The sequence below is a fragment of the Paracoccidioides lutzii genome (genome assembly GCF_000150705.2).
Source record: "Paracoccidioides lutzii Pb01 unplaced genomic scaffold supercont2.1, whole genome shotgun sequence".
In the NCBI taxonomy this organism is placed as follows: Eukaryota; Fungi; Ascomycota; class Eurotiomycetes; order Onygenales; family Ajellomycetaceae; genus Paracoccidioides; species Paracoccidioides lutzii.
The window spans coordinates 1,910,628-1,922,115 of record NW_015440947.1 but is presented as its reverse complement, the minus strand read 5'-3'; the positions used below and the strand labels follow the sequence as shown (position 1 = coordinate 1,922,115).

At 45.0% G+C, this 11,488-nt stretch overlaps 4 protein-coding genes across 4 annotated transcripts; 2 read left to right on the top strand and 2 right to left on the bottom strand.

The window, feature by feature from the left end:
• Positions 1-121: 121 nt before the first annotated feature.
• On the top strand, positions 122-1,825 carry PAAG_00546 (ATP-binding cassette; the record flags this gene model as incomplete). Its single annotated transcript, XM_002797961.2, has 3 exons — positions 122-677; positions 741-1,638; positions 1,747-1,825. 3 exons carry the CDS (start codon positions 122-124, stop codon positions 1,823-1,825), a joined length of 1,533 nt encoding a protein of 510 aa, XP_002798007.2.
• A 1,301-nt stretch (positions 1,826-3,126) lies between these two features.
• Positions 3,127-6,333, bottom strand: PAAG_00545 (glycogen phosphorylase; the record flags this gene model as incomplete). Its single annotated transcript, XM_015844055.1, has 8 exons — positions 3,127-3,537; positions 3,598-5,363; positions 5,415-5,492; positions 5,545-5,648; positions 5,718-5,779; positions 5,872-5,907; positions 5,977-5,989; positions 6,158-6,333. The coding sequence occupies 8 exons, from the start codon at positions 6,331-6,333 to the stop codon at positions 3,127-3,129; spliced, it is 2,646 nt and encodes an 881-aa protein (XP_015700390.1).
• Positions 6,334-7,534: 1,201 nt separating this feature from the next.
• PAAG_00544 (thioesterase family protein) lies at positions 7,535-8,011 on the bottom strand (the record flags this gene model as incomplete). Its single annotated transcript, XM_002797959.2, has 1 exon — positions 7,535-8,011. The coding sequence occupies one exon, from the start codon at positions 8,009-8,011 to the stop codon at positions 7,535-7,537; it is 477 nt and encodes a 158-aa protein (XP_002798005.2).
• Positions 8,012-9,857: 1,846 nt separating this feature from the next.
• On the top strand, positions 9,858-10,485 carry PAAG_00543 (alpha-mannosidase; the record flags this gene model as incomplete). The annotated part of the gene is made up of 2 exons (XM_002797958.1): positions 9,858-10,031; positions 10,066-10,485. 2 exons carry the CDS (start codon positions 9,858-9,860, stop codon positions 10,483-10,485), a joined length of 594 nt encoding a protein of 197 aa, XP_002798004.1.
• Between the last annotated feature and the right edge of the window lie 1,003 nt (positions 10,486-11,488).

Here is an 11,488-nt window from a genome sequence, read left to right as displayed (position 1 = left end):
TTTATATATATGTACGCTATCTAACTATTATTTGTTACAGCTTTCATATCATCAATGTCAACTGGCGCTGCAATACCGAAAACGCCTAACGGAATATGTGCATGATCATTACCTATCGAACATGTCCTTCTACACACTATCCGCCTTGGACGACCGGATCAAGAACCCCGACCAACTCATAACGGTTGATATCTCACGGTTCTCAAATAGTCTGGCAGAGCTTTACTCCAACCTCGCCAAACCGATTCTAGACATGGCCATTTACAATTATTCCCTTTCGAAGAGTGTGGGTGGCGAAAGCCTTTTTCTCATGTCCCTTCTTGTCCAATTATCTGCAAACGCGATGCGCGCATTAACGCCACCGTTTGGGAAATACGTTGCCGATGAAGCACGGTTGGAGGGAGAGTTTCGATTCCAGCACACAAGGCTCATTGATTACAGCGAAGAGATTGCCCTGTACCGCGGCCATGAGACGGAGAAGGATACGTTGGATAAGGGATATTTTACACTGATCAAGCATGTGAACCGCATCCTGCGGCGAAGGCTATACTATGGTTTCATGGAGGATTTTGTGATTAAGTATTTCTGGGGCGCTCTGGGATTGGTTCTCTGTAGTGTTCCGGTCTTCTTCAAAATTCCGGGACAAGTCACGGCAACAATGGGAGACAGGACGGAGAGTAAGTGTTCCATTCACACACTCTCAGCTTTTCTGCACATCATTACATGCTAACACCATCTAGGTTTCGTTACAAATAGACGCATGCTCTTGTCCTCTTCCGACGCTTTTGGACGAGTGATGTTTTCATACAAGGAAATTTCTCAACTCGCCGGCCACACCGCCCGCGTATCATCCCTTCTCGAAGTTATTGACGATGTTTCGGCCGGCCACTTCGAAAAGAAGCTTGTTTCCTCCGCCTCTACTGACGAAAATGCCGCCGTCCTCAGTGGCCGCGGCACCATTGTGGAAAGTGACTTCATCGAATTCACTGATGTCCCCATAGTCTCTCCTAATGGGGACGTTCTGGTCCAAAAGCTATCCTTCTCCGTTTACCCTGGCGATCACCTCCTCATCGTCGGTCCCAATGGGTGCGGGAAGTCCTCTCTCTTCCGAATTCTGGGTGGTCTTTGGCCAGTCTACGGCGGGATCGTCAAGAAGCCATCCTTCGAAGATATCTTCTACATCCCACAACGCCCTTACCTATCCCGCGGCACACTGCGACAGCAAGTCATCTACCCAGACGGCCTAAGTGAAATGCATGCCAAGGGCGTCACGGATGAAGACCTCTATAAGATTCTTAGTATCGTAGAGATTGCCTCCATCGTCGATAGGCCTGGCGGGTGGGATGCGGAGGAGGAGTGGCGTGATGCACTTTCTGGTGGCTTGCAGCAACGGATTGCTATGGCGAGGCTCTTCTACCATAAGCCCCGGTTTGCGATTTTGGACGAGTGCACATCCTCCGTCACGCTGGAGATTGAGAAAGTTATGTATGAGACTGCGAAGAAGCTGGGTGTGACACTAATGACTGTTTCGCACCGGCGGAGTTTATGGAAATACCATAAGAAGATATTGCAGTTTGATGGACAGGGGAATTATATTTTTACTGGCTTGGATTGGGAGAAGAGGTTGCAGCTTGAAGAGTGGGTTTTTTTTTTTTTTTTTTCCTCCCCTTAACCTTGTCTTGGTGTGTCTGGTCTGAGTGTTTTGATGTATCGCCTTTGGTATTCTGACTGACCACTCGAAAGCAGTGAGAAGGAAGAAATCGAGCTCCAACTGCGTGCGGTACCAGACTTGGAAAAGAGACTTTCGGAACTAACTGCGTCATGATCGTGTTTTCGATGTCGCAATTATCCACCTTCTGGCTGAACTTAGTGCCCATACGTTTCGATCCAATTTTTCAACCACCAAACTTACCCCTAAGCCATGCGCCTCCACATAAACTCAATCCATCAGGTTCCTTGAATATACAGGCCGCATCTTCATTTATCTTTTCAAACTTTGGACGAATGGTTTAAACTTCATGGAATACAGCTGTCTACATATACCCCTTTGTTCATAATGGATTCGGAAACCGAAAAGGCAATATGGACATCTTCTTTTAGCATTCAAAATTTCATTGGTATGCCACACCCCAATGGCCTGTTTAGGTGCAACCTCTTATCTTTCTCTCTCTGCACATTTTTTTGTCTTATCAAACCTTCTAAATGTGGCATTTTAAGCGGTGGTTTATGGTGGAGCGAATACACATCTGCTACATATATGTCTGTATATTATCTATATACTTTAACTTACCCATTCCGTAATGTTAAATTTACTACTATCACGTCAATTTCCTAGATATACATTGGTAGGGCGGGGGTATTGGGGCTTTTTACTGCATATTTGCTCTCTCTTTCTCTTCGTATTGAAAGAGCAGAGCACGCCCCAGCCAATAGGGCTATACTTGATGACATGACCTTTGATGTAGTGATAAGAATTTATTGCACTGCCCTAATAGCTTTCCGCTGCTTCTTGACGACGCCTACTTGTTTCAGTTAGGACCCACAGGCGGCCCCTTTGGCCCCTCTTCTCCTCTATAATATAACATATAGACCTTTCTTAACGAACCATTCTACGTTCCAAGGTCTCGCTAGTTTTTCTTTTATTCGAATTCCGTTAATGGTATATTTAAAAGAGCGAGAGTAAGCAGAGGGGCCGGATGGAGATTAGGTTTTACAATGTTACTTGGAATGGGTTGGAGTGGGTTGGAGTGGAGTGGAGATAGGGTGGAGGTGGGATTGGTGTGGAGTGGTTGGTATATTGATGGATGCTGAGACGGCTAAATGGGACGGGTAGCTTGGGTGGAAGGAAGCTATGGTCCCGGTTGTTAAGTCGGTCTGTCAACCATCACTCAAAGGACAAGTGTGTACTTTATTTTTATTTATTTATTTATTTATTTAATTTTTTTTTTTTGAAAAAAAACCGGGGGGTTGGGGGGGGGACAAAATGGAATAAAATCCATGTAAAGATATTCTGCTAGCTAACACATCGAACGAAAAACTTTGGCTCCGCCGTTGGCCCCTTTTGCTCTTCGTTTCAATCCTGTCCCCACCCGCATCGTCAAATCTTCCGGCTCCCGGAACTCCATCCTATTTGGCCTCAACCGGTTCCACATTCCAAATGCTCTCTGCATACTCCAAAATAACCCTATCCGACGAGAAAAATCCCATCTTCGATACACTCAAAATGCTCTTCTCCACCCACCCATCCTGGTCCCGGTATGCTTCATCAACCATATCCTGCGTTGCGATATACGAATGGAAATCGTCCGAGACAAGATAGTAATCGCCATGCTCAGTAATGGCCGCAATCAGCGCTGAAAACTCGCTAGGATTACCAAATGTGCCTGAATTGATAGCATCAAAGACAGCACTCAGGTCGCTGTCTATGGTGAGGTTGCCCTTCTCATAAATATGGGCGTGGCGAAGATCTTCGACATCTTCGGCCAGGGTACCAAAGAGGAAGACGTTTTGTTCACCAATTTCGCGGGTTATTTCGATCTGGGGGGTGAAGTTAGTATAGAAAGTTGAGGTATTGAAAGACAGAGGAGGTTGACTTACATTCGCGCCATCACAGGTGCCAATGATGAGTCCTCCATTGAGAACGAACTTCATATTGCTTGTCCCACTAGCCTCTGTGCCGGCGGTGGAGATATGCTCACTAATATCTGAAGCTGGGCAGATGATTTCTGCTTTGCTAACGTTGTAGTCCTCCACAAAGACGACCTTCAAGAGATCTCCGATATCAGGATCACTATTCACAACGGACCCTACCTTATTGATGAGATGGATAATTGTTTTCGCCATCCAGTAGCCTGGGGCTGCCTTTCCCCCAAAGATGGAGACACGAGGAACAAGCTTCGATCGTTCCTTGGGACTCATTGCTTTAATTTTCAGATACTTGTGGATCACTCCAAAGATGTTCAACTGCTGCCTCTTGTATTCGTGAATGCGTTTGACTTGAATATCAAACAAAGACTGTGGATTAACACGAATTCCGCTGGAATCCCAAATATGTTTCGCCAGTCGCATCTTATTAAAAAGTTTGATATTTGCCCACTCAGCCTTGAAATCTTTGTCGTCGATGTACGCCTCAAGCTGGTCGAGCAGAGTGAGATCTTTCAAAAATCCGTAACCTCCCAGTTTTGAAGCAATGAGCTTGGACAGGCGAGGATTGGCTTGGTGCAGCCATCTTCTAGGAGTGATACCATTAGTCACGTTGGTGAATTTGTCTGGGCCGTACACTTCAACAAAGTCTTTAAAGATTGTCGTCTTGATGAGATCGGAGTGTAGCTCTGCCACCCCATTGACCTTATGAGAACCGATAATGGCCAAATGTGCCATGCGAACCATTTTCGGCTGTGACTCTTCAATTATTGATACCCGGGATAAAAGTTCACGATCCCTTGGGAACTTCCTCTCTACCATTTGAAGAAATATCAAATTGATATCGTAGATGATTTGTAAATGTCTGGGCAGGAGGTTCTGAATGAGAGGGACGGACCACTTCTCCAGAGCTTCAGGCAGGACAGTATGGTTCGTATATCCGAAAGTGTCGCATACGATTTTCCAAGCTACGTCCCAATCCAATCCTTCTTGATCAACAAGTATACGCTGAAGTTCCACAATGGCTAGAGTAGGATGGGTATCATTCAGTTGGATCGCAACTTGGTCAGTGAACTCCGACCACGGTCGATTCGTCTTCTTGAATCTCCTGACAATATCGAAAAGTGAAGCCGCACACCAGAAATATTGCTGTTTTAAGCGTAGTTCTTTGCCGCGTTCAAGGTTGTCGTTTGGATACAACACGGCGGATATGGTTTCCGCACGCTGCTCATCAGCGACAGCGCTTTCGTACTCGCCTGCGTTGAACTTTTGGAAATCAAACTCCCCACTCGCGGCTTTGCTTGACCAGAGTCGGAGATTGTTGGTCGTTTGCGTGTCATAACCAGGAATTGGCACATCGTAGGCAATTGCTTGAACAATCTCGCCGTCTTGCCAGGAATAGATATGTTTCCCCTCTTCGTTCTGATATTTTCTGACCTGGCCATAAAATTGGATGTCAACAGTGATATCGTGACGTGGGAACTCCCAAGGATTGAAATCGAGCCAGTAATCTGGAATTTCGATTTGATATCCATCGATAATTTCTTGCTTGAATATGCCGTATCGATATCGCAATCCGTATCCCCATGCTGGATAATTCAAAGTTGCCAGGCTGTCAAGAAAACAAGCTGCAAGCCGCCCAAGACCGCCGTTACCTAGAGCAGCATCATGCTCTTGGCTGATAACGTCCTCTATACGAAAACCCAGGTCATGAAGTCCATCTGGAATACATTTTTATTAGCAATGAACAGGACAAGGAGTGAAACTCGCACCTTTTGCAACGTCCTTCATCCCCACATTGAGCATAGCATTGTCCAAAGCTCGGCCCATCAAAAATTCGAGAGAAAGGTCTAGCTAGAAGTCAGTAAGATGACCAAACAATGCGAGGAATCACATGCATACAATAAACTCTCTTCTGGTCCACGAATGTGTGGTGCTGTTGAGTTTTATTCCACTCAATAACAAGTCGATCCCGAAAAGCTAATGCTGTACCAGAATATGCCGCCCTATTAATCATCAGCTCATTGAGTTCCCAAATTTTTCAAAATGTATAGTTAGTAATTCATAGAACCTACAACTCATCACAGTTAAATAGAGACCGAGCGAGCGTAGTCTCAACATGGCGGACGACTTCTTTCTATTCATCTCATTAGTGAACTTGAAATAATGAAGCATATTTCGTGGGCCAGCAAGATGGAGATAGAGAGAGAATATCCCAAAAATTCATACCTGAAACTCCTCCTTCGTCTTAAACTCTTTCGCAGTCTAGGACCCAAAACAGACTCATTAGAACGCACCCTTCATTTCAAAACAGCGAGAGGAGATAAGCCATACAAACTTGCGCCAACTATGAGCCCCAAGTAGAACAATTAGCTCCTCAAAATTTCCACAAGCAAACTTATCAAAAGCACCAGGAGCTAAAACGTTGTTCCCGAATGCCAGGCGACGAGGTGAGTGGACCCGCTGCGAACAGGCACGGGAAAGGGAAATCACGAAATAAAGATGTTACACGTACGCTTCCCGTTGAGGTTCCGGAATGCTTGCCTCTACAGTTTTGATATCCTGAGGGCTAAAGCCGGTAAATGTACGTTTATGCTTTGGGCGACTGAAACCAGGTCCAACAGGGCCCCTCAGATCAGATATTGGGGTTCCGACTGACAAACGACGTTCGCGGGTGGGAGTTGACAACATGGTTTGGAGCTTTAGAACAGGGGCCTTGCTGATGGAATTGCAACTGATCAGAGAAAAATTCCAATGAATGCTATGTCCGACGAGTCCTTAAGCAGTTTGGTAAATCAGACTTTTTATTTTGAGGACCTGGGAGCTGTGGATGGGAGGTACCAAGCGCCCAGATTGAACCACGGTACTGTAGTGGAGAAAGAGGAAGAGAGAGTACGAGAGTTAAACAACCAATTGGAGAGCAAGATATGCTTGGTTGAAATATCCCGATGGATTGTCGGGTTTATGAGAAAGTAAAAGGACACTCAGGGTATGTTAGGTATGTAACGCGGAGGCCGTGCCTGTAGCTATTTAACCCACGGTGGGAAAGGGATTCTGAGGGGTTAGCAGAAATCGGTCAGTTGACCATAACACGCCAAAAGATACAAGGATATTATTTGAGTTTTCTATATGAAAGTGAAGGGAGAATTGAAGAATATAGCCTCTTTCCCAGACCGCTTGAATCAAGGAGTGTGGGCAGAGACGTTGTAGGGAATGAGTTGGTATAAATATTTAGACCGCCCCTCAAACTGGTTTATGTTTCAGAACCCTGCCAATGCACACCACCGGCTAAACCTCCAGGGAGACAGACAGACAGTCAAGGCGAGACCAGGGAACAGAGCAACGAAATTGTCCGGAGCAGAGAGGCCCTGCTGATGATCCAATTGGATGACATAGCTGATTTGACGTGCTGGATGAACAGCTTATCTCAGCGAAAATGCTTGATGGTTGGCGGGTTTGCTGAACTAACATTCCTTGATTTCATCTGTTTCAAACCAATGGCAGATGGTTGGTTAAGAGTAGCTCAGGGACATTGTTTGTTATTTAGGGCTTGTCACATATGAATAAGTAGCTGGTCAATGAGAACGGACAGTAAAATAACAACCAAATTTCACATTATGCTCAGATCAGGGCGTAAATATAGAAGACGATCCCGAATCCGATTCCCGTGGGCTTGACTATATATAGAACAACATATCGTCTAAAAGTCTATCAATTGTATATAAAAGAAAGCAGGCGGGAATAACAAAAATAACTTTCTTTTCATCGAACTCGCGCTCCCAATCAGTCGCAAGTGTTCCTTTTCACCATTGAAACCAAGAGGCTCAATCAATTTCTTCGCAAGAACCGATCTTGCAATAACCATCCAGCAGCCAAAAGATTTTTGATGTTCTCACAGATTCGCTGCCTGTATTACAGCTTTATCATGCACACAGCCAACGCAAATCTTCCCATCCATTGTCAAAATGCTCCCCTTGCAGTGAACAAATTTCCTCCCCATAGCCACCAATTCAACCACAATCCTTGTCTTTGTACCCACCGGCACAGGCCTCAAAAACGTCATCGTTAAAGTCCGACTTAGCGCTCTAACCATCCCGTCATTACCAGGCACCGTAAGCGTCACCAAAGACGTCAGAATGTCCAGTATTGTCGATGCGCAGCCGCCATGCAATATCCCCATTGGATTGCACAATTGCTCTGTCACCGTGAACTCGAATTCCGCCATTCCTGATGCCACTTTTACGAGCTTGGTCGCCCTTAAAGCGGGGAGGTCCCAGCCTCGGTTGTCTTCTTTGGCAGCGGCCTTGTCGAGGAAGGCCTGTATGTCGGACCAGGCTTTTTCTTGCACGTCTGTGCTAGAAGATTCCATATTTGGAGAATTGTGGCGCGCTGCGGTGGAATGAGACGTAGACTTGTAGACTTGGATGAGAGAAGGAGAAAGTGAGGATCGTTAGTTTGGATGAAGAGATGGAATTTCCCTGACTTGTGATATTGGCAGCGTGTATTCGTTCGATACAGTGAAGGCGAGAGATCCTGAGCAAACGGAAGCGGAGAGGATGGATAGGACTGGTATCAGCAAATAGATTGAACGCACGAATTCATATGAGGTATAGAGGTTTGTTGTTGGCCCAGCATCCGTATCCTCCAGCATCTAGTTAGTGACATGAACATCCATTCCCGTGGGCTACAATTCAACCGAGGCAGTTGTATCGCTGACGGGTCAAACTGTGCGTGTCAGTCAGTATTGCCGTGGCAATGGCGCCGGAGTGTCCTAAAACGGACTTGAACCGTATCAGCCTAGTGGTCTATCAATGCTGAGCTGAGGTTGAATAGCGACCATACGCAAACTGCGGGAATTGATGATAGATGTAGAGCTGGGAATGGATTCCAGATCAATTGATGGCTATGAGGGATTCGGTTAACTGAAGGAGGGAGTTGGGTGGAGCTCGGATAAATTTAGCCGAAGGATCAGATAGGGCAGTGTTCATCGGACTCCTAAAAAAAATCAAATGATGATATCATGATAATATGAGCACCCATTTACACAAGAAGAAACACATCAAATGATAAAAGGTGGAATACGCCGGAGATCAGGGCCGTTGAGAAAGTGATGTCCATCAATCCCTGTCTTTTCAATACTACGGCGGTCGCTATCAAAAGAGTTTTGACTCGCTCTGAAAATATATTAATAATCCAAATTAGAATGGTGTGTGAACCACGCCCGTATTGATAGGCATCAATCTAGAGACTCTTAGGCTTGAGCATAACTGAATCTTCAGGTGCCGATGCCTTAAATCTTAACTAAAGACTTTAACCACTGATAGTGGGAACTGATGTCTTAAGTTTTAGTTGAGGCAGCAAATGTTGCTTTCATGGCTTTTTTTAGTGCCGTGGCGAGTAAAAACTTTTGGTAGCGACGTTGAGCCGACCCTTCAGCTGCTCTAAAACCCATGGTAGGAAAGTTATATGAAGAACTATAAGAAGAAGAAGAAGAAGCCGACACTGGTGCCTTTGAATCTCTGGATCGGCAAAGCGGTCTCCTTTTCATACCGCCAGCCGCCTGTCTCTCTAGTTCTCTCAGACCAAAAGTTATGGACGAAATTGACTGATGGACTATTTACTCCGGTGCAGGTATCAAGAATAATATTGCATAATGGCTAGCGCATCAAAAATGCCATTTTGTCCGAGACGAGATGGGTGAAAAAGAGGATGATGGATCGTGGGGACGTTAGATGGACCGATCGTGTTTGAACTTAGATCTTGTTTTTCACAGGAGAACAAGGAGGTTGTTGATTCAGCGCTCAAGTTCGACAACTGTACAGACAATGGGTTGGTAGATGTCATCATGATTTGACCAATCAGTAACTATTACTCCGTACAAAAACAAAAAAGTCCAAACCTTGACCATTGACATGCACGCTGGAGCGAAAATTTTTGACATGCATGGCATTGCACACAAAGGAACAAAATATTCCGATGATCTTGAAGAATGTCCCCAAGCTCGAGGACGCCATTTTGATTGATTGGCACCAGTGGTTGGGATCTGTGCTCATCCCCAGCCGCAAAAATAGGAAGTCCGATTCCTAAGCCTCTTAAAATATCAAACGAACCCTCAGTTAACAAATTCCCAGGTGTGAATTTTTTTTTTTTTTTTTTTTTTTTTTTTTTTTTTTGGTTCTCCTTTGCCAACACGGTTACATATCAGGACTCAATCAATGTATGGGCTAAAAAGAATATTCCATAATCTTCCACTTCATCTCCCAAATGGGCTCACAAATGAGCCTAGAGGCTTGGGATGGATCATCATTGACAGCCTGGACCCAATGACGCTCATGAACCGCACTTCTCGCCTTGGGAATGCTCAGACGTTTGATCCAATAAAATCTCACGTATGATCAAAACCAAGACGTCAATACGTTCGAGACGACAAGTCGTATACTGGGGAGGGTCTCCTATGTCTCTTCTCCGCAAGACTCTGTTTATTTGTCCAATGCAATTGACCTGGCTGATCGACTTCTCGATGCATATGAATTCCCATCTGGGATTCCGTACGCAGGTATCGAACTGCGAACAAAGAATGGGATCCGTTCGCATGCTGATGGTGGAGCATCGTCGATGACAGAAGTGACTACTCTCCAATTGGAGATGAAATACCTTGCTAACTTCACTGGTAATGAATTGTACTGGCTCAAAGCGGAGAAAGTAGATCAAATCCTTGATGACAATGTCATGGGGGATGGCCTTCATCCTATCTTCGTAGATCCAGAAAGTGACGACCACTTCACTACACCAACTGATATCATGGGCAGAATATATTATACAACAATATCTACAAACATCTGAACCATATATCTCGAAACACCTTGTGTGCTTCTTTCCAGGCACGATTGCATTAGGCGTGACGGTGGGGGTGACGATAGCCAAACAAAAAAAAATTAAAAATAAAAAATTAAAAATAAAAAAAATCCATGCTGGACCGACGAGAAGGAGTAAAGAGTTAAACCTTGCAAAGGAACTCATGAGACTAACGCTTCACGCAGGCCGAAGTACCTCTCTCTATATCTCATCTCCTCTTTCGCCAACGGATGTCCTCCCGCTCACTGAGATTGTTTTGAACGAAGCCCACGTTTTCCCCCGGATTATTGGGAACGAAGTTTTCAACGGGATAGGCTAGGAAACCTGGAGGGTAGGAAACTTGAGAACATATTAACGGTTGCAACAGACGGTTTCGGTTCGATATTGATCTCTAAACCCAAGGCTTTTCAGCAGGGGGCGGAGGGGTTTGCGCAGGGGGTGGGACTTGGAGAATGACCATACATATCAATTTTCACTTAAATTTTACCTCCCTTTGGCATAAGGGGATACTAGATATTTTATACTATAGGTGGATCTTGAAGAAAGGAAAAACTTTTGTAGATATCGCAGAGTTATACGCTGTCTACGGACTACTGTTATGTTGCTGCCATATTGCTGCTCCTCACTCAGTAGTTACAATGTTTTAAAGCTTTTAAGGCCCATAAATATACACAGCATCATTTCTTTATATGTCAAGACTCCATTTGTTTAACTATTCCCCAATAAACAAAATAAAAATTAAAGACCTTATATGTTGGAAACTTGAGATGTCACCAAAGAACCAATGATAAGGCTGCCTGGCTAACCAAATTCCAAAACCATCATCCAACCACGCTTCGCCCCCCACCCCTGATCAGTCCTTATTACATAGTCCCTCCCACCCCACTCCACCCCACCCAACCCAACCCAACCCCACCCTTCCCCGGATTGAAAACCCCTGTAAATCTGCCATTCGTGAGAATGGACTATGTTTGGAATCTAACATCTTCTA